Below are 27,692 nucleotides of genomic sequence, written 5' to 3'. Positions count from 1 at the left end.
GGTTAAGTGGCAGGTACCTGCTGCTTTTACAACCCAGCAGCATGGGAATAAAGAAAGACTATTTCTTTGGCGCTATGCAATCATGGCAACAGAAAGCACCCACTCTTTCCACTTTGACCCACAGGGCTAGGCAATTCATCAGCGCTGTAAGGGATGCCAGCTGCCTTGCCAATCAACCCCTCCCACAGGGCGTAGCAGAACACACCCCCCCACCCCCCAGCAAGGCCGCCGCCTGGGAAGGTGCTCTGGCCTACACCCGTGAAAGCTGCTACTCAGGTAGCTTCTGCAGTGAAACTCACACGTGAATCCTCCCAGCCCTCAGTTTCCCCATCTCTACAATGGGCTACACCTCCTCTCTCTGGACTAGTTCCCTCCCATTCACGCAAGGCCCCTTGGACGTGAAATCAGTGCTTAACCACCGCTTCAAGTCCTCTCCTTGGGCTGCGGTCACCGCGCCGGGCATGCTCAGTGGCAGTGGCCCTGCCGGTGGCACGGGAGTAGGAAGCAGTTCTCGGCGCCCAGGCGCTGGCTGCGGGCACTTTGATGAATCACGTGTGTGGAGGCCTCTTAAAGAGATAGGCACGCACTTTCTCCACCCTAAACACCGCCCTGAGGGCGGCGGCGGCGGTAGTGGTAATTGCAGCTGCTCAGGGGCAGGGCTTGCCCCGGCGCCGAGTAGTGGCAACGGCGTGCGGCGTCAGGGGTGCCTGGGCTCCCGGAGTCCCGAGGGCCTGAAATCTGCTGCTCCCTAGACAGACACACGCCCTCCCAGGGAGAGGTGCTCCCGAATCAGCGCGGGGCCGCGGGACCACCCCGAGGGGCTTCCTCAGTGGCGGAGAGGTGGGGTGACAGGGCACAGGTGACAGGGCCGGAGAAAGATGGAGCAGCCCGGGGCGGCGGCGTCGGGAGCGGGAGGCGGCAGCGAGGAACCCAGTGGGGGCCGGAGCAACAAGCGGAGCGTGGGGAGCCGGGCCGCCAACGAAGAGGAAACGAAAAACAAACCCAAATTGGTGAGTGCTCCCGCAGCCCCCGCCGGCCTTGGGGACAGCGAGAGCCCCGGGATCCTCCTGCCGTTGAGCGCGGGGGCACCCGGGGCCCCCTCCCAAGGGTGACCGCGACCTCGCTGTGCAACTCGGGGAGCCGCTCCGAGCGGCCACGCCGAGGCGCGGAGACGGCGTGGGGGCGGAAGAGCACCCCCTTTTCCACTTAACCCCTTTCTCACTCGTGTCAGCCTGGGAAGGAGAAAGGCCCCACCCCAACTTGGGGAGACCCCGAGTACTGGGCAGGGTCCGTTGTTTTGTCCAACTTGTGGGCGCAAACCTTCTTTGCGCGATTCCCTTCCCTTCCCACCCCTGTCAGCTGCTGGGTTTCGCCTCTTTAACGCTTTTAGGGTCCGGGCTGGGAAACCGCGCTTCCCTGCAGTCCAAGTACTTGGGAGCCCACCCACAGGCTTCCAAAATGAAAAAATCCCATGAAACAAAACACACACAACGTAGCGCCCCCCCCCCCCCCGCCCCAGTCTTCCCACTTTACCAGAAATCTAAGAGACGCCTACGTGCGCCTTCCCCCTTGCCTCTCCATGTGCTCTCCCAAGAAACGTTTCTTGGGAAGAGTGGGGGGAGCGTGGGAGCTGGAGGCTGGGTGAGGTACCACCAACTGTCGTGTGTGAATAGGCGGAGGCAGCCAGCGCTCCCACTTAGTTGATTGAGAACTCTCCCAGGCAGCCTGACTGCACCAGCCTCACCGTCCTGAGTGTGGGAAGCAGTGGTGGCAGTCCATTTCCTGCCACTGACTTCATGTGCAGAGGAATGAAATCGATGGGCCCGGTATTGCATTGGGAAATACTGGAGTTCCCTCTACTCATCAGTAAAAAGGGTTCCTCTTTTTTTTTGGTAAACTTTCTAATTCGGGTGGCAGGAAGGGAAACGGTTTGCCTGCACAAAGTCAGCAGATACTCCTGTCTTAACGTTCCTCTAGCTCGGAAGCACAAGCCACATGTTGCTCAGCTAGTTTTCAGTTTTAACCAGCAACTTGATTATAATTAGGAAGGAGAGGGTGACTTAACTGAAGCCTTTCTTATGGCATCTGGCCAATTTGGTGTGTACCTGCTATAACTTCTCTTGCCGCCTATTTGCCTTTCATATTGGAAAACAGTGGTCAAAGTGTTACAGTTTCAGGAAATACACAGCCTTCCATTATGTGGGAAAGGACCCAGTTGGGTAGAAAAAAATGACAACTTGAAAGTCTCGTCAATTCCACCCTAACTTGAGGCAAATTGAGAATTTACTTATTTGATGTGTCTTGTTACCCCAGTAACTACAAGTGAGGAAACTGAGGCACAAGGTCTTTGTGAATGGTCTATGCTGGGCTTAATGGGTGCCCTCACCATCATGAAAGTTAGAAAAGTTTTGTGAGTGTATCACCAAAGTTTAATGTACTTAAAAATTTGGATGTTGTGATTTTGAAATTTATCAGTTTGTGGTAAAAGAGTGGTCATATTTCTTTTTATTTTTGACCCAGCACAAAACTGTGGTTTAAACAGTGATTAAAAGTTTAAGCAAAAATAAAAGTGAATTGATAGTTTCCACGAATAGTTTGGTGCAACCAGCAAGAACCTTTCAGTTTTAGGAAGTATTCTCCCAAGAGAAAGCAATTATCTCTGCCTGTTGGTAAATAACACCTTGATTACATTCTTCTCTTCCCTTTGGCCATTTGTCCTGTTTTATCTTTTATGTTTTACTTGCTTCCACAAGGTAACTAGATAGTTATGAGGTGGTGTCACTTTCAGTTCCTAGCTGACACTGTTGGGGGTTGAACATAGCTTGATGTAGTTACTATTTGTAGTAGGACAAGTATTTAAATCCAAGTGTTTGTTAATATCAGTGGGAATTTCTTTCTTTTTTTGCTCAAATACAACTTTTGGGCCTTACCTGATTTTACGAGCAGATGTGTCAGAGTTAAGAAATACAAATTTAGGAAGATATTTCAGCACTCTTTTGAGACAAGCAAGTTGACCAAACAACAAGACTTGGTAAACTTCTTTTGATAAATGCCTTACTCCTTATTTTGAGTTGTCTTATTGAAGTGCTCAACATTTTCTTCAAAGGCCTTTTAGATAAAAGTTCATCTGGAATTCTTAACTTAAAATATTGCTAGTAAAATAAAGCTTTATCTAGACTAAATGTTATTATTTTGGGTATTATGTTATTAATCAGTATAATAGTCCTTAATTGTGTGCATGTGTTCGTCTGCGTGTGGGATTATAAAAGAGAGCCATATGGTAATAGAAAGTACTTGTGTAGGTGATTGTGGGGGACAGCAGTTCTTAAACTCCTGAAATTGTATGAAAAAATTTGAGTGTAGGTAGATAGGTACATGCAGTTTTATGGGCCCCAAGGCCTTCATCAGTTTCTCAAAGGCATCTGTCACCTATAGAAATTGGGTTACCAGATGGGGGGGAGGGGAGAGAGGGAGAGAGAGAGAGAGAGAGAGAGAGAGAGAGAGAGAGAGAGAGAGAGAGAGAGAGAAAGAGAAAGAAGGAAACAGAAAACACCAGTTGATTCCACCTGAAGTTACTGGGAAATAGCACTGACTACAGGACTGATTGATATTGAAGATAATTCACCTGGGGATAAAAAGAAATTAATTACACAATGTCAATATAGCATTAGCTAAGGTGAAAGTTTCCACTAAGTAGAAAAATTAACTCAATAGCTATCGTATAGTGGGTTCATAAAGTTTAAGGATTATGATTCTGTTGTTTTCGTTTTAGTTCCTCACTGTTCTAGAACACTGGAGAAGGCAGGCATGTTTTCTATACTGAAGAACTATGCTTTTCTTTATATCAGTGGTTCTCAATCTTGGCTGCACATTAGAATCACCTGGGAATCTTTTTAAAAACCTGATTTCTGGGCCTCGTCCTCAGGAAATTCTGCTTCTTTGTTATGGGGTGGGGCCATGACATTAGTAACAAAGAAACAGAATTTCCGGAGGATGAGGCCCAGAAATCAGGATTTTAAAAAGATTCCCAGGTGATTCTAATGTGCAGCCAAAGTTGAGAACCACTGCTTTATATCCTCAGCTTTTGATGGGTATTAGTGAGAATTTTTTCAAAGATACATTTCAGGACTTTAACGACTTCTGTTTAAGATTAATTCAGTCAAAATTTAACAAAATTCATATGTATCTGTGCCTCCTTATAATGATCCTTTTATTTTGATTCTTTTTAATGAAGGCAACCTTACTTGGGAATTCATCATATATTAAATAATTCATTAGTAGTAGAGCTTTGTATTTCATGTAACTGTCTGGTGAGGCCCAGATTGTAGCATCTCGTCAAATAGCATGAGTCTTAGATTAATTAGTGTCTTGATGTCAACCATGGAATGTATTTTGTCAAATCGAGAATTAGAGAGAGCTCTAGAGGTGGTATGATTGAATCCCACATGTTTAAGGCAGCGACCTAACCATTAAGAGAGGCTAGTGTTAAGGTAGAACTAACACCCCTCATACACACACAGTGGTGTAGAGTGGCTTATCATTCTGTGGTGTTTTTGTGTTTTGACTTTGTGTTTCTGTATGATTCCTGAAGCCTTTGGTTCCTTTGATAGTAGAGTTAAATTAGTAACTTGAAGTAACAGAACTTAATTTTGTGGTTATTAAATAACTTTCTGAGTATTTGGTTATTGGTTTTTAATTGGCTAAATTCTGTTTGATATTAATTGATAAAATTTGAACTTTATTATTTCACTTATGTAACAAACATTTACTGAGCATATACGGTGTGCTAGACATTATTCTTAGGGCTGGTGATATAAGGGGAGGGAGAGTAACGAAGACAGAGAAGTTAATTAATAGACTAAAGAGCTGTGTGATAAGGAATGATTGGAATATGCATAGGAGGACGATGTAAAATCATCATGGAGAGGCATCTAAATCTAAATGGATGCTGGAGTGTGGTAAGGAAAGGCTAATATTGTAGGTGATATTTGCCCCAAGGCTTGAAGAATAGGCCATTAATAGAAGAAGGCAAGGGAAAACATTTTAAGTTGAAAGATCAACGTATGCAAACAGAGAGAAACAGTAGCATGTCCAATAAAGGAACGGTGGGCAGGTGTTAATGGCTGAAACAAAGGGTACACATGGTTGACCTACTAGAAAAGAGACGGAGTACAGATCATGATGCAGATCATGATGCGTATTTGTATGTCATGTTAGAGGTTCAACTTTTTTTGTGAAAGCCATAGCAAGTCATTGAAGAGATTTAAGCAGGAGATGGATTCGATCAGAATTGTGTTTCAGAAGGAAACACTACAGTGGAGAATTTCTTGGAGAGGCGTACTGGAATAGAAGCAAGAAGACCTATTAGGAAGAGCAGAATGGTGTAGAAGAGTTGGATGTTTGTAGTTGGAGACCTGGATTCCAATCGCAGCTCATCTGTTTATTCTGCAAGTTTTTCTGCATCTGAGTCTCCTCCTGTCACTTCATGGCCTCTCTTTCCTGCCACCCACCCTGAATATCTTCAGCACATCTGAAATGCTCACTCTGGTCCTCCTTTAGAAATCTCACCTGTGGTTCACACAGCCCAGCTCCTGCCTCAAAATGCTCTCATTCTTCCACTAAACATTCACTGATTACTTCACCTTACTGAAGGTTTTCTTTATTTTGAGGTCCTAGCTATTTTGAGTCTGAATGTTATATGCTGATCTTGCATCTGCAAAGATTTTAAAGTGCTTCTGGACCAGGGTCGTGCTATATGCCTTTTCTTGAAAACTTTGCAGGACAGTACTTGGGGGTAAAACTACTCAGTAAATTATTATTTGTTGGGAATTCTTTCTCTGTAGGCCAGACATTTTGAGAGTGTAAATTGTTGAAAAGAGGCTTTAAAAAAAATAAACGTTTACTTTTATATGCCTTTTTTTTTTTAACTTAGTGCACGTACTCCATCAAATGAACTTGTTCTGTACACTGTTTTGTGTCATTTCTCTAATTTTGAAATTCAAGAAACTTCTTGCTGGTAGAACTCCCTTACTCCCTTGTTTGTTTGGACTATTCTGATATCAGAGCCGGAACTTCCACGCAGACAAACAGTATCAAAATGGATGATGATCCAAGTAAGATTTTATTGTTATTAGTAGGAGACTTCATATTATTGGCAGAGTACTGAATGGAGGGCCATAGGACCTGAGCTCCAGTGTTTGTCAAGTCTTTTATTTGCTTGTGATCTCTGATGAGCCATTTAACACCAGAAGTTTGCACCTTTTGATTAATAGCTGAGAGTCCTGAGATAATGTCTGCCTGATTTGCTTCACAAAGTGGTTTAGCTAAATCACAGTAATTGAATGAGAAAGCATTAGGAAATTGTATATTGCTATGCAAATATATAGAGCATTATCGTTAACCCCTTATATTACCTGAGTGAAATATATTGTGGTTAGATGGCCAATGGATTTCTTGCAATATGATAGTTCTATCATTACTATTATTATACTAGATCCTGGTGCACAAATTCATGCACCAGTGGGGTCCCTCGGCCTGGCCTGAGGGATCGGGCCAAAACTGGTTCTCCGACATCCTCCAGGGGTCCCTGATTGTGAGAGGGAGCAGACCAGGTCGAGGGATCCCATCAGTGCATGATCAGGGCCAAGGAGAACGCGGGAGGTTGGCCAGCCGGGGAGGAACCGTGGGAGGGCTCCAGGGCATGTGTGGCCTGTATTGCTCAGTCTGATTGGCCTAGCCCCAGCAGCAAGCTCACCTACTGGTCAGAGTGTCTTCCCAGTGCATGTCATAGCGACTGATTGACTGTCTGCCCCCTGGTGATCAGTGCACGTCATAGCGAGCTGTTGAGCAGCTTTAGCATATCATTAGTATATTATGTTTTGATTGGTTGAACAGCCAACTGGACACTTAGCATATTAGGCTTTTATTATCTATAATAATAAAAGGGTAATATACTAATTAGACCAGACGTCTTCTGGACCTCATTCTGGACGTCCTTCCTGACGAAGCTGGGGCCGGAAGGAAGCCAGCCCGGGTCCTGGGTACCTGTGGGTGGCCCAAGGGAAGCCAGCCCAAGGGCCTGCGGGCAGCTGGAGGAGGGAAGCAGCTTGGGTCCTGGGTGCCAGAGGGAAGCCGGTGCCGACAGCCGGGGGAAGAAAGGCCTACTATTGCATGCATTTTCGTGCATTGGGCCTCTAGCATAGGATATAGTACCATAATATGGTTGGTTATACATTTATTGATTCCTTATTCTCTCCCCAATTATTTTGTCCATTTGGAGCATTACGCATTCTGTCCTTTTACTAATAATTTTTTCCATTGAATGAATATAAGATGTGAGTGTAACTATTTTGTCATTGTACTTTTTTATAAAGAACCAGGTTACTCTTTTCTTTGGTTTGGAAGCATTTAAAAATTATATATTGCCCTAACTGGTTTGGCTCAATGGATAGAGTGTCGGCCTACAGACTGAAAGAGCCCAGGTTCGATTCTGGTCAAGGGCATGTACCTTGGTTGTGAGCACATCCCCAGTAAGAGGTGTGCAGGAGGCAGCTGATCGATGTTTCTCTCTCATTGATGATTCTAGCTCTCTATCCCTCTCCCTTCCTCTCTGTAAAAAAATCAATAAAATAAAAAAATTATATATTTATGACACCTGTCTTGTCAGGAATCGTGCTGTTGTACAAATAAGGAAACTGAGTCACTGATGTGTTAAGTGGTCTGATCTAGAGATAAGTTTAAAAACTAGCACTTTTATTGTCAAAGTTAGCAATACACTGAGTCTTTATGTTTCAGGGACTCTGAAGGAGTAAAATTATTCAATCTCTCTCTTTTTTTTTGGTTCCTTTTTGGAACAATTATAATTGTAATCCACCTAGCTCTCAGTAGTAACATGTCACTGAAGTGAAATCATATTCTTTTCCAACCTGGTCTCAAAGAACACTGTAAATAACAAGATGCTCTGAAAATAGTACATACATAATATATGCTAATTTACATGAACCAGCACATTTGCCTAAATATTGCTGGTTATCTCTAGCACCACAGAGATTGTTATTGAAGACCGAACTTTCTGCTATTCCTAGATTCAGTCTGCCATGCAGAAGAGACCAGTTCCTTCTGTTAGATTTTGGCTGTTTGATACTTTATTTTTGCCTCAAGCCTGAAGAATCTACCAGTAAGTTGATGGCCAGGTAACTTGAACTATGACTATGTATTTGCTATCCAAGTGGGCATCTTGTAGAAAACACCCATGTGGAAGATTACCCAAAAATGATGCATGCAAAGGAAGGTCCAGACATATTTTCACATAGCTATTTATTATTAATGTAAGTAATAGAAAGAAATCAACTCGTACTAACTAAAAACTTATTTACCTGATCAGGCTGCATCAGTTTCAGTCTAAAATGGTTTACTCTGGCTGTATTGGACAGACACTCAACCAAATCCCGATCCTTGCTTGCTTCCGTGAAGCAGCCTGGGGAAAAGGGTATTGGTGCTTTCTCATGAAAGAAATGCAGAAAATGAAATTCTTACTAATTACCACTTGCACAAACTTTGGCTTAATGAAGGTTTTTTTGTATTGCTTTAGGGAGAGGAAGCTACCTTGCTACTAAATACAGACCAGCGAATTGGCTGCCAGTTTCTCCTTCTGTTAGAGCTCTGACAGGTGTGATGCCTACTTCAAGTGACAAGCTTCTAGGTGGCTATTTAGGCAGCCTGGGTAGAATCCACGACTTCATTAGGATTGAATTGTTCCCCAAAGGCTACTGAGTCAATCACCTGGCAATTCTGGTGTTCACCCAAGGGAAAAAAGACATTGGGCACAATCTTTTAAAAAAAATTCTTATTTCTTGTACTGTGATAAATATCCACAAGTGCTGCTTAAGGTCTGCTCAAAATTATGAGGAGTTTTTATCTGACCTTAACTTGTTAGTTGCTCTCACCCACCAAAAAATGAAAGAGACGCCGTAGCAGGTTTGGCTCAGTGGATAGAGCATTGGCCTGAGGACTGAAGGGTTCCGGCTTCGATTCTGGTCAAGGTCACATGCCCAGGCTTCAGGGTTTCAGGCTCTATCCTCAGTAGGGGGCGTGAAGGAGGCAGCCAATCAATGATTCTTTCTCATCATTGATGTTTCTATCTCTCTTTCCCTCTCCCTTCCTCTCTGAAATCAATAAAATATATATTTTTAAAAAGTAAAAGACAAAATTAAGTTTCTACTCTCTTTGTAATAAGGGCTGATTAAGACTATAAAACATGAAATTTCAAACATACTATAGAGTCGAGAGGATAGTCTAATGAACCACCACATATCCATTACCCACATATAGGATGGCACAAAAGTAGGTATACAGTTGTACGTATGGAAAATAATACAATAATTAATAAATAATAACAAGAAAAAACTCAGTTATCTTGATTTTCAACATTTGCTTCATCCATCCTTTATTTGTTTCTTGCTAAAGTATTTTAATGCAAATCCCAGATATTATGTCCTTTTACTCCTAGGTACTTAGTATGCATCTCTAAAAATTACTGACTTAAAAAAAATGTAACCACTATGTCACTGTTGCATCTTTAAAAATTAACATATTCCTTGGCATCACCTAACATTCAATTCATAATCAAATATCTCCAATGGCCTAAAAAAAATTAGATTTTAACCTAATGTGTGCCTAATTAATGTACATGTCACCGAACTCCTTAAACAAATACAGCTTTAAATTAATGGTGAAGTCATAGTCAAAGTTATTCTACATGAAGGGCTACCATAAAGTATTACATCCAATTAAATACTCTTCTGTCTTTACTTCTGTAGAAGTGTCTGGAAAGGTTGACTATGTGAGTGTGGAGAAACTCCGTAGAATAGCTGCCATGTGCCCTAGGAAATAGAGCAGATTAAGACTTTTGGCTCCACTCACTGGTTGGGTAATCATACATTCTTCATTTGCAATTTGTCATGTGGGGTGGGGTTTATGTGTAAGAATTTTCCTCCCAGAGAAATGCTGTAGAGTGTTGAAGGAAATGTGTCCTTGAGTTCTCTAGGTAAAGGGCTCTTCTAGCTTTTTGATACACACACACACAACTAAGTTTATGTTACCAGCTCTAGTTTTTATTTCAATACAAATGCCATTTTGGTACTTGAGGTGTCTTTGTTTTTAGCCCTTTTCATACACTCTATGTTGCTGAATCTGGATAAGGAACTCTGAATTGTTAAAGTTCCTTATTTAAACATTTTTGGGGTTAAAACTGAAAACCAGGCTACACTAATGAGGCTGGGTATGGGTGGAGTGGGTAAGTGTGAGAATTAACTTGGGCAAGTGGCCTACTCTCCACACAGATTTACTAAAGAAATTGTGTAACCACTGTCTTCCAGAGAGTAATTTAGTGCTGGGAGGTGATAGGCTTATAATTTCACAACTTTTTAGTAATCCATCTCCACTCTGCAACTTCTAGGCTGCCCTTTCACTGACCCAATCAGAGGAGTAATTTTTCTCCAAACAGGAGATGAGTGATAATTGTTGGGGCTGGACAGATGGCCTTTCCTCCTTTTGCTTTGTCCAGGAGAGAGAAAGCTATGGAGGTGTTGTTTTATATGTTTTGAAATCAGTCACTGATAATATGCTATTAAACATTAGAGATTTTATGGTTGCTGAAGCTGTTTAGGAAGATTGTATATATAGAGTGTAAGACTTTACGTAGACTTTACACTTATATTTTGAACTTTAATAAAGTATATGTGTGCTAGAGACCAGGGCCACTGTGTATGGTGGGGCCCAACTCAAGGATGAGATACTATAGAGGTCATATCTCTTGTGCCCAGTCACAAGACTATGTTTTCAGGGGACCACATTTTCTAAAGCACACAAAGGTGCCAGTGTGCTCGCTACTGCACTTAAACCAGATGGATTTTGTTCTGAAACCTGATGGGGAATTTAGCAAGGCATGGGACAGAGTTTAAGTATCTCATTTAGAATAGGTATTTCCATTTGTCATGGATTCTAGGGGAAAAAAGGCATATATCTATGTAACATGTTGTCCTAAACCTGGTTACATGTGCTTTTAAATTATTGCAATCCTCAAATGTAGAGACCTGTGTCCGTGAGGACCTAGGCTACCGGTTCACTCTGTTCATTACTTAGTTAAGTCGCCTCACTTTCTGCACTCTTCCCAGTAATTTTCTTGACATTATTGTTCCGCGCGCTTCACATGGTTATAGACTGTGACGGATAAGACTGCATTTTTGGGAAGTTAGTGTCATAACTTCAATTTCTTTTCATTTACATTGCCTGTGATATAAGGCCAGAACATATAGCAAGTTAAGATGGGTTAAAATAAATTTGGCAGAAGCATTTACTCTAATAATATGCTCTGCAGCTGTGTACCTCGCATTACAAAATCAATGTTTTCTAGAAGAGTCAGTGTGTACATAAAACATTTGTGAGTAGCAACAATCTTTTCTTAGGCTGACCTCACAGCTTGTTTTTCATTGGCAGTGCATTAGCTTACAGTTTTCCTCCCCTTTGGTTGAGTAGCTAATGGTCTTTAAACAAGCTATTAAAGGGAAGAATAATTTTACAATGCAAAAAAAAAATGGCCTGGATATTATATCCATGCTGGTGGTTTGGCTTTTCATATATTTGTTTTATCAAAGCAGGGCCAACCCATGTTCTCTAATCTCTAAATTCTTAGGCTTTCTCAGTAAAGCCTATACTTGCTTCATCAAATTGTTTTCAGATGGTCTTAAGAATTTCTCAGAGATCCAAGGGCTCCATTTTTATGTAAGTTGAGTAGGTCTGAGGCCAAATACTAAGTTTTTAAGTGTCTGTATCTCTGTATAAAATGGAATTGAGGCATTAGTTATACTTTAAAGTCGAAATTGTGCAGGGCTCAGGACCTGATTTTCCACACTCTTGTACTAGCTCTGTTGTAGCTAACTGTGGATCAAGATATGTTATGCTACAAATTCCTGCTTTTGATCCCCTCCCTTTAAATATTGTTAGCATTTGTGTGTTGCTACCTCTAAAGATCATCTGATTCCTTGTGGTTTTTACTGGTTTCAGCGAATATTATTAATGGTGAATGCTATTGCCTGGCCACAGAAATAACATGCAGAAGGATGGCCATTGGATGTGAAATCAATTACTGAATGTGATAGAGATTTATTTAAAAGCATCTTCCATCCATACCATCGCCAATCATGTTGCCAGAAACTAGTAGAAACTACATTTTGATCTTAGTACCATTACTTGACTTTTTCAAGTCTCCACATTTTATTTTATAGAGTCTAAGAGTATTTCATATGCTATATACAGAGTTGAAATAGGCCAAGTGGGATGTTTAACTGATCCTATTAAGTCTTTTTTTTAAAGTTACTTTCTGGCAGTTTAAAGAGGTTATGTAGAGAGTAAGGTGACTACTTTGAAAATGTAACTCTAAGTAAGTCATTTATCTATCTTCTTTCTGGGTGTCAGTTTGTTCTGTAAAACAAGGGAGTTGATATAAACAGTCTTCCAGTTTCCATTCAGTTCTAATGTACTGGGAATGAAAGGTTATTGAGAGCAGTAATGAATCTGCCCTAACATAAATACATGACATCTGGGTTTCAGTTAGACGGAAAGTTAACAAACATGAAAAATAACTGTTTAATGCTGAATGCTAATGGGTGTAAATGCAAGTTCACGTTACTGTCCTGTTTCGGGAGTCTGAGTTAGCCCAGTTCAGTGAAGTTCACATCCATGTTTTAACCATGCTCTATATGCAGGACCCTAGAGAATGCTGGCTCTGCCCTAGGTCAGTCTAATCCAGTGGTTCTCAACCTTCTGGCCCTTTAAATACAGTTCCTCATGTTGTGACCCAACCATAAAATTATTTTCGTTGCTACTTCATAACTGTAATGTTGCTACTGTTATGAATCGTAATGTAAATGTCTGATATGCAGGATGGTCTTAGGTGACCCCTTTGAAAGGGTCGTTTGACCGCCAAAGGGGTCGCGACCCACAGGTTGAGAACCGCTGGATCCCTCAGTGGTTTACCTTGATTCACTGACCAAGTACAGTACTCAAGCCTGCTCAGAGGTGATTCTCAATGAACAACCTCATGTGTACTGATTGCCATTCTTAGTGCCTTGCATATATTTGTCAAGAATTATGTATGGTCTGGGTTTTAATCCTGCTTACCCACCTGTTGCTGTTTTCTGGATGGTTGCAGAAGACACAGGACTCCTGGATCAGAGACAAAACACAGTTTATTATTCATTGCAAAAGCAACAGCCAGAATGTCACCATGACACACTGGTGCACTATGGTCTTAAGTCCCATGAAATGGACCAGGATGGATCCCTACACAGGTAGTGAGTTGCATTCCAAGAGAGGAATACTGAGCTTAGAGGATTTATCTCTTGTTCAAAAAATATATTTTTATTGATTTCAGAGAGGAAAGGAGAGGGAGAAAGAGAAACATCAGTGATGAGAGAGAATTATTGATTGGCTGCCTCCTGCACGCGCCCCCCCCCCCACCCCCCCCACCCCCACTGGGGATCGATCCCACAACCCGGGCATGTGCCCTGTCCGGGAATTGAACCGTGACTTCCTGGGTCATAGGTTGATGCTCAACCACTGAGCCACACCGCCAGACAGATTTATCACTTTTATAGTAATCAGACGCAAGCCTGGTCTATGTCTGGGGAGGGGAGATATTATTACTTCATCCAGGGTTTCTTGCTACAAACAAAGCCCTGAGAAATGGGAAAAGTGTTGTCAGGGACTTCCCGTTTTGGCATCCCCAACAAGAATGTGCAGGATGCTCAGGAATGATGGTATACATTGTCCTCCTTCGATAGTAACTCATTTGATTTTCACAACTGTTATTTTTGTAGGTAAGGAGAAAGGCTCAGAGCACATACGTAAGTTGCCTGAGGAAATACAGTGGTGAATTTGGAGTTCAAGACCAGTGTGACTGTAAAATTCCTTGTTTTAAACCATGGTTTTCTATAGCACCTAAGACCCTGAACTTCAGAGTAGCTTTAATTTGACCTGAAGACCTAGTGGTTCTCTAGCCTGGTGATGGTTGGACCTGGCCTAGCTTTTGCAGTATGCTTATGTATAATTTAGAAGACAGAGTTCAGGACAATTCATTTTAGTGCCACTGATAATCAAAAGTTAAAATTCTTTGAATCACTGCCAGAAAGCAGTGGGTCAGATATATAACCATTGTTAGCAAAGAGCCACGAGGATAAAAGTGATATGGCTGTGGATTTTAAGGATGCACGAATGTAATTCTTAAAAATACCAGTCTGGCCTAGCCAGTATGCTTAGTGGTTGAGCGTTGACCTATGAAGCAGAAGGTCGGGATTCAATTTCCTGTCAGGGCACATGCTCGGGATATGATCTTGATCCCCAGTGTGGGATGTGCAGGAAGCAGCCAATCAATGATTCTCTCTCATCATGGATGCTTCTCTCTCGCTCTCCCTCTCTGAAATAAATAAAAAACATATTTAAAAATATTAAAAAAAATACCAGTCTGGCAGTTTGGCCTCTGTTAAATAATTTCATGGCCAACACAAGGCCTATTATTACTGTTGCATATTACATGCAATTATTTGTTGTTTTTTTCTATGTTAGCCATGAAGAGAGTCACTTTTGAACATTGCAAGCCATGCTGCCTGCTTCAATTTTTAGTTTCTCTCTTCCCCTCCCCATTCCCCTTCTGTTTGTTTGTGAAATTTTGTGTGAAGTAAAACTGCTTTGGAAAAACTAATGCCAATCTCCCATTACACAAGTACACAATATGCATTATTTCTTGTTTGGGGAAGGCCAAGAACCACCTACCTTCTCCTGCTGCTTCCTGTGCCTGCTTTGCCTAAAGATTGGCTGCAATAAAAGTGTGACATATTCAGCCAAGCGCTATCTTTTTTAATTAGGCTGCTGAAAGTGTTGTGACAAACTCTTTTTGCGTTGATGTGTGACGAGTAATAGAGCCCTAAACTGTAGGCTTAAGTGCCAAGTAATACGGAAATGCATTAATGTGATTTGAGTTCTAGTCCCTCAGCCTTAACCATCCAGCCCCTCCAAAAGGAAAAGAGGGACTTTAACTTTAGAAAATGTGATGAGTAAAGTAGATCATGAATACACCAGTTTATGCCTGGAATCTGGTGATTTCACACTTATGATCACTAATCTTAATGAGTTAAAATTTCTTTGTTGGTTCTTTTCATTGAACTATGTACAATAAATATGAAATAAGGTAAAGGCTATCTTAAGCTTACATAATGATATAAACATAATTGGAGCCCTAGCTGGTATGGCTCAGTTGGTTGAGTGTTGTCCTGTGCACCTAAAGGTCACCGGTTCGATTCCTGGTAGGGCACATACCCAGGTTGCAGGTTTGATCCCTGGTCAGGGCTTGTGTGGGAGGCAACCGAGTGATGTTTCCCTCTCTCTCTGCCTCTCCCTTCTTACTGTCTCTCTAAAACCAATAAAAACATAGTAAAAAATTACGAATAACTGAAAAAGCTGATAATTAAGGTATTTTTAAAAATGTCTATTTTTTAAGTATCTCTCACCTATTCTTACAGATTCATATTGTCTCCAAATATGATTCTGGTTATTGATGTCCTTCTTTAGTTTTTTACCCCATATAACCCAAAGAGCTTTGTGTTTTGGACACATATATATAAAGGAGAATGTAGTATTCCTCTGACCCCAAAATATGTTCTTCTTTTCTTTATAGCAGTGGTTCTCTTTGGAGGACAGTTTAACCTCCTAGGGGACATTTGATAATGTCTGGAGACATGTTTGGTTGTCAGAAGTGGGGAAGAGTGCTACTGGTGTCTAGTGAGTAGAGGGCAGGGATGCTGCTGAACATCCTACAGTGTGCAAGACAGTCCCCCATGACCAAGAATTATTTCATTCCAAATGTCAGTAGTGCCAAGGTTTTGAAACCTTGCCTGGGATCCTGTGACTTTTTGTTTTAGGATGAAAAATTCCTATGGCTCCTTAACCATTCTTTATTCTCCATTCTATTCTTTCTTCTATATTAAAATGGGGCCAGATCATCCCTGTCTTCAAGGAAACATTGTTTATTTCATTGACTCCCACCAATGTTATTTTCATTTCCTTTCTTCTCTCAACAGGAAATCTGCTGGAAGGTACTGTTTACAATTTTGTAGTTGTAAACTATACATTTTATCACTTATCTCATTTCTGCCCTCTAAAAAAAAGCCTCTTCCTAATGCCTTTTAAAAGGCTATTTTTCCACCTGCTGATTCCATGATACCTCAACAAGTTTAGATACTAGTCACTTTTAACTCATCTGTACAGACTTTAGATTCCACGGTAGAGAATTCTCTGGCAACTTTTGCCTCTTGATTGGTTGACTGCCCAAAGTAACAGCTTCCTTGCTTCCCATCTCAAAAAATTCTCTCTTTATCTCCTCTTCTCCACATACAATTGCAGGCAATCATAAGCCTCTTCAAATGCTACCTGAATGCAGTTGAAGCCAAACCTTTCCAGCTACTTTGACATCTAAATTCTATACACTATCATTGTTTGCTGAAACACATCTCTAAACTATGATGCAGTTCTATTAAAAAACAGCAAAAAGTTGATTCACTTCTCTTAGATCCATCTGAAACCTGGAATTCTTTATGGCAGTGGTTGTTTTAATAATCTTTCTTTTTTCAGGGAAAATAAAAATTAACTTGATGTCACTCCCTGAACACACACACACACACACACACACACACACACACACACACATAGTATTTATAGTTTACTTTTTCAAGATAAGGTTTACTCTTGCCTCACGTATCACCAGACTATATTACTATAATATTAGTCACTGACTGACCTTTATGATTTCTGGTTCAGTTGAATCAAGGTTAACTTCCCTGTTTGACCAGTGAAAGTCAGTGACTACTTCTCACTCAATTCGACAGGATCAAATTTATTTTTTACATTTAGGGTTACTGTTAGGCTACCTAATTTTAACTTCTTTTCTTCTTTCTGTTTGCCCTTTATTTAAGTGAAGATATTAGCTGCATTGCCCCTTCTGCCTGAAATAACCTCATCCTTTTTTTCTCCTCTTAGTGAATTCTAAGTACTTACCTTCTATTTCTTTATATAACTTCTTAAAATCTATATTACCTGATTGAAAGTGACATGATCAACTCATTCCCCTTCTGAGAGCCAGTTCATTTTGCGGCATGTATGGCCATGTTCCCAGTTATTCTTATTATAAATGTTCTTTACAGTGTGCAATCATTCCACACGCCAAATCCTCATTATGAATGAGGCATCATGCTGAAGGTGTAAGTACAACTATACATAGGTCTTACTCTCTAGGACAGTGGTTCTCAACCTTCCTAATGCCACAACCCTTTAATACAGTTCCTCATGTTGTGGTGACCCCTAATTTCATTGTTACAAATTGAACATAATTAAAGCATAGTGATTAATCACAAAAACAACATGTAATTATATATGTGTTTTCCGATGGTCTTAGGCGAACCCTGTGAAAGGGTCATTAGACCCCCAAAGAGGTCGCGACCCATAGGTTGAGAACCGCTGCTCTAGGAGTTTGTGGCCTAGCGAGAAAAGGACATACGAGTCTAAAGTAAAGTCCTATAATAATAGATGTCAGCAGACTGCTCTTGAAATGCCACATACTGTGCTGAGTATGGAGAGGAGAGACTTCACAGAGGTCACATTTGCCTCTGGGTCTTAGAGAATGAAGAATAGTTTGATAAGGTTACAAGGGAAGACATCCTCAGTAGAGGGATCATCATGTATACAAGTTGAGAGCTAGGTAAAGGTATGTATATTTTTTAAGTGTCATTGATTGAAAAATGTCATGTCTTGGAGGGAAGGCTATGACTGAATTTGCTTTGTAACAGAATATGAATGATCATATGAAGCATCTTTCACTAACTCAAAAGTGAAGTAAAGAGAGAGAACTAACATTTATTGAGTGCCTACAATGTTTCAGGCATTTTTCTGGGAGTTTTACATCACTATCTTACTTAATTTTTATCATAAATGTGTACAGTAAGTATAGTTATTTCCCTCATTTTACAGATAAGGAGAATGACTCTCAGAGAGCTTAACTTGTTCTGATTCCAAAATACATGCTATTTTATAGTAGCATGCTACCTTCTTGGGAGTAACAGACTATATTTACAAATTTAAAATGAACTATACTGGTTTTCTGTTATATTAAAATATGCTTCATATTTTATATTTTTCTTCCTATCACAAACCTTATCCAGTGTCTAAAAATGCATTCTAACACATTTCATCACTGTTGGATTAAGTTAGTTGAGAAATAATAGAGCTTGAGAAGTTGGCTGGGAGTTGTCCACAAACATCTAATTTAGAGCTCTATACAGTTAGTTTACTTCTGACACACTATTCAGCTGGAAAAGTTCTAGCTCTGAAATTCTTCTTGTTCAGTACTTGATCTCATTTAATAAACGTTTTGGAGAAACCCATCCCAGGACTGTACTACGCATTACTAGGGTATTCAAATAAACAGACCCTGCCCCCTAGAAACACAGCTTTGGAGACTCTGATGTGTACGACACTCTGGTGTAAGGTGGAATGTGGTAAGTGCTACTTGAGTGGTAAAAAGTGCTGGGAGTGCTAGGGCTGACTTCTTGGAAAGATTGGCAATAGAAGAGAGTCTTAAAGTGCTGGGAGTTTTCCTTAAACAAACAGCGCTAGAGAAAGGGGTAATTCCTTATAGTGAGAACAGTATGCCAACTGCCAGGGGCTAGGAAGTTAGGGCAAGTTTGAGGAATGAAGAGCTTCTTAATCCCTTCCCCTTTCCCACCCATCTCTCCAACCTCCATCTCATCTGGCAACATTCAAATTTGTTCTTTATATCCATGGTTTGTTTCTGTTTTGTTTGTTCATTTATTTTGCTTTTTTAAGATTTCACATATAAGTGAAATCATATGATATTTGTCTTTCTATGTCTGACTTATTTCACTCAGGGCAATACCCTCTAGGCCCATCCATGTTGTGGCAAATGGCAAGACTTCATTCTTTTTTATGACTGAGTAATATTCTAATATATATATATATATATATATATATATATATATATATATATATATATATGCCAATGCCACTTCTTTATCCATTTATCTCCCTCTTTTTTTAAAAAATATATTTCACTAATTCTTCACAGAGAGGAAGGGAGAGGAATAGAGAGTCAGAAACATCGATGAGAGAGAAACACCGATTCAGCTGCCTCCTGCACACTCCCTACTGGGGATGTGCCTGCAACCAAGGCACACGCCCCTGACTGGAATCGAACCCGGGACCCTTCAGTCCGCAGGTCGACACTCTATCCACTGAGCCAAACTGGTCAGGGCTATCCATTTATCTCTTGATGGACACTTAGATTGATTCTAGTTATAAAAACAGTTACCATGGTACATAGTACAGCATAGGGAATATACTCAATAATCCTATATAATAAAAGGCTAATATGCAAATCGACCAAATGGCAGAATGACTGGTCACTATGATGCACACTGACCACAAGGGGGCAGACGTTCAATGCAGGAGCTGCCCCCTGGTGGTCAGTGCGCTCCCACAGGGGTAACACCGCTCAGCCAGAAGCCTCTCCCTCCTCCTCAGCAGTGCTAAAGATGTCTGACTGATGGCTTAGGCCTGCTCCTTGTAGGGACATCCCCCGAGGGCTCCCAGACTGCAAGAGGGCACAGGCCAGGCTGAGGGACCCTCCCCCCCCCCCGCCCGAGTGCACAAATTTTGTGCACCGGGCCTCTAGTATTGTAATAACTATGTGTGGTGTCAGATGGATACTGGGCTTATCAAGAGGATTGCTTCATAAGTTATTTTAATGTCTAATCACTATATTGTACACTTGAAGCTAATCTAATATGTCAACTGTAATCAAAAAATTAAAAAAGAAGAGCTAGCCTAGTGAGGCCCTGATGTACATGCGATAGCTGTGGAGTTCAGTCTGGAGGGAGATTGCGGCTCCATCATGGTGAGCACTGAATGCGTCTCTATACAATTTGGACTTCGTTCTGCAGCCCAGCTAGAGTATCTGAGCAGGGAGTGATATCAGACCTTACTCTAGACCAGTGGTCGGCAAACTGTGGCTCACAAGCCACATGCAGCTCTTTGTGGCTCTTCCACAAAATACCACGTGCGGGCGCGCACTTATGGTGAGATTGAAACTTTGTGGCCCATGCACAGAAGTCGGTATTTTGTAGAAGAGCCACACTCAAGGGGCCAAAGAGCCGCATGTGGCTTGCAAGCCACAGTTTGCTGACCACTGCTCTAGACTTTTTATAATTGGAAATATGTAGTTTAAAATCTTTCGTCAAAACTTCGTGGTAATTGGCCTATTGTAGTGTAAATATAAAGGCATGTATTAATTCTGATACCTTTTGGCATGCTTTAATTTGATAGCTTTGAACTTGTGAAATTAAACATGTACTGTAAATAGCATGTACTTTACTAACTTAGTTTTGCAGTGACTTAATTGGCCCTTGCTCCCAACTACTCTTCTGTAGATCTGTGCCTCTAAGTCTAAAATTTTTGCCTCCCCCCCGCCCCCCCCCCCCCAAATACAACTTCTCTAAAGGTCAGGTAGCTTACTTAGTATACAAGGCCTCTACTGTCAAACTGAATGTGTTGTGTCTAGACTGAATTACAGTCCCCGGAATATTCCCAGAGAAGCGGCAAGATTTATAATATATAAAACTAGGTAAAATTATCCTCACTAAAGTGTTGTCATGATTTGGTTGTTTCCATTTTCATGCATGAATCTCCTGTGACAAAGTAAGAGAGATACATTGCTCACAGCCATGGCAAAGTAGTCTAGGGTTATAATTTGAACTTGAGTTTCCTACTTATAATAATTCACTTAAGTGAACTTTGTATTAAGAGATACTGTCAACTTAGTTTTATTGCTACAGCTTATAAAGCGTTTGTTACTACAGGGGTCCAAATGAATTCAAGATAAGAGCTAGAGAAATGAAAATTTGTCCATATACAAAGGATTTCACATATCCAGCATATGAAAGAATTGTGTTTAAATCTAGTTTTTAAACAAAATCTGATTTGTAACGTGAATGAAATAATATCTGTTATTGTTATTATTAATGATTATATTTATTTGAATGTAAAACTTTAAAAATACATACAGGGTTTAAGGTTTAGCTGCCCCCGTAAAAGTAAAAGTAAAAGTAAACTGTCTTTCTGTTATGGTACGCAACTGTTATTCAGTGTTTGGTTTGGTCGAGGACAAAGATAATTTGTCCAAACTTGAATGTTTCCTTATTATTTCTTGAGAGAGGTATTACCTATCATGTGCTTTACTGAAAGTGAATTATTCTTTTTTTTATGCAGTGGTTTGTAGCTATAGAAATGGGACACCATTTTGCAAGGTACAGGCTGGGAAAATTTTCAAGCTCCTTGTTGGATTGCACAATTATTCCAAAAACACATAGGTCTTTAGGACATGAATCATCCTTTGCTAGACAACTTTCTCATGAGAGATTTGTGATTCTTGCAAAATTCCTTTTGAGCCCTCAAAACACGAATAGTATTACTACCAAAGTGGAGGACAGGAACTCTGTGGGTTATAAATACATGGCCATAGCAAAGGCCAGCGGCTGCCCTGCTATGTTAGAGCCAAAAATATTGCCTGGCCTTTTCCTTTTACACTGATGGTGCCTTGGGACTTGGCAGCCCAATCACAAGTGGAGTAGTGTCTGGTTTGTTTTTTTTCTCAGTGACCTCCATAAATGTGATGGTACTGGAAACAATTCACTTCTGCAGTCTCTCTCCCACTTGCCCTTCCCTCCGACTTCATTGCCAAAACGTTGGGGTTGATGATGGCCATCAACTTTCCCTGCTGCTACTAGCCCCTCCTCCTTTTTGCTTTATAGTAAAATACTGGGAAACATTTTCCCATAGACATTATTCCTTTATTTGGTACATATTGTAGTGCAGTTCAATTTCCTAATATTCTATTTAGGGCTGAATAATAAAGAGTTATGAAATATAAGTGCTTGGTATGAAAGGAATTTACAATATTATAAGAAAATTAAGCCTTGTATACACATCAGTATTGAGTTAGTGTCATACAAATGACTGGGGTTTAGAGACATGAGAGATTAATAATTTGGGTTAAAATAGGCTAGGAACTGAGTCAGTAACTACTTCTTCCCTCCCCTCCCCTCCCCTCCCCTCCCCTCCCCTCCCCTCCCCAACTTTCACCATGGGGAAGTGCATTCAGAATTCAAAACAGAAGAGTTAACTATGAATTCATGGGTTGTAGAATGCTCAGTTTCAGCATTTCTATATAGGTTAGGTCAATTAAATTATTATAAAAATACACTTTAAGTAGATTTTTTTAGTAAACAAAATGTTCCTGATTTTTTAGAACACCACCATATATACACATATGCTCTGGCAGGGGCATATTATATATATGTTTTTATTGTTTTCAGAGAGAGGAAGGGAGAGAGAGAGAGAGAGAGAGAGAGAGAGAGAGAGAGAGAGAGAGAGACGTCAATGATATCGATTGGCTGCCTCTTGTGTTGGGAGAGATGACTTCCTGGAGGAGTCTATAACCCCCACCCCCCGCTGGTGTATGTGCTTAGAGTGAAAAACATATTCCAAAAGCTACCTGCTTTTCTAATGCAAGCTGAAATAAAAACCTACAAAATTATGACTGGCAGGAATAGACAGAAAATAGCATGTCCTCATGTTAATCTAACCGGGGTAGAGGTACACACACAATCCCTGGGCAAGGTGTAACAGAACCCTTGGAGTACCTGAGATTATTATTTAAAGGAGTCAAAGGTTAGCAAAGGTTGACACTTTGCTGTAGCATATCACAATGACACAGTGATTTAATGACAACCACTTCTTTCTTGCAAATGGTAACTTTGGTTCTTTCTCTCTTTATGTCTTCTATATTTAAATTTTTGCTCTGAGTATTCTTTATTACTATGAATACCAGGAACATGCTGTATTTCAAAAAGTGTTTGTCAAACATTTCTTTCTTTTTTATATCTCTGAGAACATTGTTTCTTTGGGAACATGCTATATAAGGAGGTTAGGTGCAGGGGTAGCTCCCCTTTTTTCATACTCGATGTACATTGTAGATGAGTGGTTTTATTAATACTATGAGGCTGGGCTCTGAGAGCAGTCACATGTCATGTAGTACAGGAACAATGAAGAGAGAGTTTCTTCCTCTTTTCTAGGTACAGGGCTGATCCTAGGCAATATTTTGAAATTGGTAAATTTTATCTTTGGGATTCCTCAAATTCCTTTCCATACTACCCCTTTTCCATATAAAGGTGCCCTCCCTTCAGGCGACACCCCTCCCTCTATAGCCCTCCTTCCAAATCTTCCCTCTTCCTCACTGTTCCAAAGTTACCTACCTCCTCTCCCCTCTTCTCTTACTCCTTCTGTCATACAACTTCTCTCTCCTAAGTACCAGATGAACTACGGTGTGCTAAAATAATGTCTGGATTTATCGTTGTTTTCAAAAGATGGTTGCTAACAGCAATTAATAGCTTGGTAAAATATCTAACACAGTGGTTCTCAACCTTCCTGATGCCGCGACCCTTTAATACAGTTCCTCATGTTGTGGTGACCCCCAACCATAAAATTATTTTCGTTGTTACTTCATAACTGTAATTTTGCTACTGTTATGAATCATAATGTAAATATCTGATATGCAGGTTGTATTTTCATTGTTACAAATTGAACATAATTAAAGCATAGTGATTAATAAAAAAAATATATATATAATTATATATGTGTTTTCCGATGGTCTTAGGCGACCCCCGTGAAAGGGTCGTTCAACCCCCAAAGGGGTCGCGACCCACAGGTTGAGAACCGCTGATCTCAGATAGCACAGGAAAGTGGCTAAAGCAGACAGTGAGAGGAGAGGGTTTGGGGGAGAGGGTAATCACATAAGCAGCCCTGATTTAAGGTTTACCTTGGGAATAATGGGCACTAAACTGTTTCTATGCTCCAAGTCTTGCCTTTATTCACTCATGAACCCATCTCTCTCACATCTCTACTCATGACTGCTTTCAAGACAGTGCAGAGAGGCTTCTGGAGTTGAGGATAGGCACATAGGATGGGGAGAGTGGATTTCTTAAGTTTGGGACTGCTTATATGGCCTTTTGAGTGAAGGGTATATTCCAAAAGGGCTTAATATGAGAGTAATTAATAAAAAGTCCTTTAATATTTATTACCCATAAATGGTGACATATAATTTCTAAGCTTAGACAGTTTACTCATTGAGGCAAATGATGACTATCATTAAAAGCATTGGTTTCTAATAATTTATAAACTACCTTCCGTTCCTGTGTGTTGAGTTGTGATCTTACCGAAGAGTCCATTGTATTTGTTCCCAAACCTGTAATCTTCGCTATAATTGCCATTGTGATGACATGATTTAATTAAACATCATGAAATTGATGAAATGTGAGTGTGAGGAGAATAAGATCCTTCTTTTAAAATTAAATAGAAGTCTTTTTCATGAGTTGATAAAGCAGCTAAAAAGATTGCCATTGAATTGAGTCTAGGTGTGACAGCTAAAACCTAGGAAAAATATTAGTAACACAAATCTAGAAGGATCCCTGTCTATGGCTTTGCAGGTATCTTTAGATTCTTTCTTTTAAAGAAAATGCAAGCCATAGAGAATGCATTAAGGGTGTGGTTTATGAAAGGAAGACTGCTCTGAACTTCAGCTAAGGAGCCTGTATTAAAAGAAAAGGCCTTAGCTCTACATCAAAAGATTGATGAATGAATGTATATTTCTATGTTGTAAGTGATAACATGTTGAAGGTAATTTTTACTTGTAATGATTCCTCATTTTAATAAACTTTTACAAAGTAACCACCTACTGGACCTTATGAGATCTGTACACTATTGTACCATAAAAGCTCATTTTCCATGCTGTGAGATGGAGTTCTAGCTAGCAGGTCTCTGCCATTTCTAGGCATAGAGAGGGACCAATATGTCTTCAAATTGTCCATTGAATGACCATGCTCATTAAGCAGATTGTATTCTCATTCTTTAAAATGTATGAATCCCAGGTTAATTTTTTATTGTAATATTCTGCCCATGACACGTGAAGGCATTTATTCAATGTGGAAATTTTGTGGAAATGATAAAGTAGGAATTATTTTAATATATAGTGACTAAATTTATCCAAGGATGTACTTTCTGAAACATTTGTGGTCTGCCGGGCCAGTGGCCGGCAAACTGCGGCTCGCGAGTCACATGCAGCTCTTTGGCCCATTGAGTGTGGCTCTTCCTAAACCTTAGGAGTACCCTAATTAAGTTAATAGCAATGTACCTACCTATATAGTTTAAGTTTAAAAAATTTGGCTCTCAAAAGAAATTACAATCGTTGTACTGTTGATATTTGGCTCTGTTGACTAATGAGTTTGCCGACCACTGGCTAGGCAATCTTGAGGAATTCTATATATTTGTACCTTGACATTGTTTTAGTATTCATCATTTTTAGTAGGATTTTTTAGTAGGAAGGTTGCTAAGTATCATTTACAAGTGAAGTCTGATAGGGGTGTTCTGGAACCATTCTCATATTACAATAGTTCTTTTAAATGCAGATGAACTGTCATTCAGCTTCCTAAGCTTACTCTGATCTGGCTCAGCCTTCAGGGTAGGATGAGTAAAGCAGTTTTGTCCCCATGGAGTTTGCTGGATTGACTTTTTGTCCCTGCTGTATTGAAAAAACATACTTCGCTACTGACCCTTTATGTATTTTCAATGATCATATGGATGATAGTCAAGTGGTTAGAATTCATATGCAGAGGGGTATGCCATGTCACAATTTATATTCCAAATCACTGTTTCACTGTCCTGTCAGCCACATTCTTCCTGGTGATTTAAAATTTGAGTTGATTGCTTTTAATGAACACAAAAAGATTTTTCCATTTTTCTCTTGTTCCTTTGAGTGGATTAGTACCCTGAATTGGGAGGATTAGTGCCAGTTAATCTTTGGATAACATATATAATACCCCCCCATGACCCTTCTCATCAACCTTCCACTTTAGGATAAGAGGGAAAATTAACAACTGGTTAGGATAGTTTGAGAATTTGTGTATGAGGTAAGTATTTTTCTGATGCAATCTCTGCTAGCTGTATATTTAAATGGGTGAAATATTAGAGAAAGTATATGAGATAGAGGAGAATGTGTCCCATTTTTCAAAATTCCCTTTTTCCTCCTTTCAGAAATAACTTGCTTTTTCTTTTTGTTCCACTACTGCTGTGTTGATCTAGATTAGTTTTAGATGTAATGATCTATTCAGATGTCATCATAATATTTTCTAGCATTTTCTGTTCTTGCACATAATCAAGATAGACTTCCTATTAGAAAATAGGCCTGCTCAAACCTCAGAAGGAAGGTAGGGGAGGGTGGGGTAAGGGGGAGAGATCAACCAAAGGACTTGTATGCATGCATATAAGCCTAACCAATGGACACAGACACCAGGGGATGAGGGCATGGGGAGATAAGGACACATATGTAACACCTTAATCAATAAAAGAAAAGTTATTTGAAGAAAAAAATAGGTCTGCAGTAAAAACAAAACAAAATTCAAAACCCAAAACTTTTAAATGAACAACATCCTTGACAAACTGAAGTAATTCCCTGGCTAAATATTGAATTCTTAGAATCTGGAACTCTGCTAAATAAGCAGGCTTATTACAAAGAAATTATAAAAGGTAGAGCTGGGTACTAATCTTGACTTGTCTGTGAGCTTTGGCATATTACTTCACTGCTCTGGTTCTCCTTTGTTTTCCATATCTGTTATCTTCTCTATAATTATCATATTTTGTTTGTTTCATTTGATGTCCTCAATCCTATTAACCCCCTTTCCCAGATACTGCCTTTCCTGTCTCTAAACTCCTACCAATCATGTTCCTAACTTTGATTTTCAGATGTTTTATTCTGTTTATTATTGTTGTTTCTTTTGTGGATATTATTCATAATTGTTTCATCCTTTCTTTCCAGAACTCTGACAGCTTGGTTTTTCCTTCTTCCTCTTCTTTCATCGTTTTCTTTTCTTAAGTGGATATTTATTTGTATCAAAATGCTATCTATAATAATAAAAGCGTAATCTGCTAATTAGACTGGGCAGCCGGATGATCTTGCGGACGACCTTCCGGATGAAGGGGCCGAGGCAAGCCACCATGGCTGGGAGGGCCGAGCCCCTTGCACGAATTTTGTGAATCAAGCCTCTAGTATATACAAAATTAAAGGGCTTGTTATAAGTAGTTACCATTACCCATCTCTATCCTTAGTGTTGTTCACCAGTGGCGACCCCTTTTAACTATTTTAATTGTTTTGTCTGGTAGTTTTCTCCTTATCTATAAATACTAGTAATATACTATTGTGTATCACCTTATCAATTTTAGATATTATCTATTGACTTCATGCTAGGATAGAAGAGGGCTCTTGCCATCCCTCACCATCCTATCTTTATCATCACAATACTGTTATCACTCTTTTTAGTTTCTGCGGTTCTAAGAGTACACATTTTTTGTTCTCCTTTTACATGATTACATATAACTTACTTGAGAAAACATCTGAAGTCCATCTAGATTTTTTGCAATTTTTATAGATTCTCTGTTGGTTACTATCTGATCATTCATGTTTG

General features: G+C 40.1%; 1 protein-coding gene across 5 annotated transcripts in view; it reads left to right on the top strand.

Moving 5' to 3' along the window:
• Positions 1 to 606: 606 nt before the first annotated feature.
• DIAPH2 (diaphanous related formin 2) overlaps positions 607 to 27,692 on the top strand; it is a 936,081-nt gene continuing 908,995 nt past the window's right edge. For all 5 annotated transcript variants that reach the window (XM_059679396.1, XM_059679395.1, XM_059679394.1 and 2 more), the window contains exon 1: positions 607 to 1,010. In XM_059679396.1, coding sequence (XP_059535379.1) covers positions 879 to 1,010 — 132 coding nt within the window. In that variant the 5' untranslated portion in view covers positions 607 to 878. The remainder of the gene's footprint in view (positions 1,011 to 27,692) is intronic.

The sequence above is a fragment of the Myotis daubentonii genome, chromosome X (genome assembly GCF_963259705.1).
Source record: "Myotis daubentonii chromosome X, mMyoDau2.1, whole genome shotgun sequence".
Classification (NCBI taxonomy): Eukaryota; Metazoa; Chordata; class Mammalia; order Chiroptera; family Vespertilionidae; genus Myotis; species Myotis daubentonii.
The sequence above is the reverse complement of the archived record's forward strand: the minus strand, read 5'-3'. Positions and strand labels throughout refer to the sequence as shown.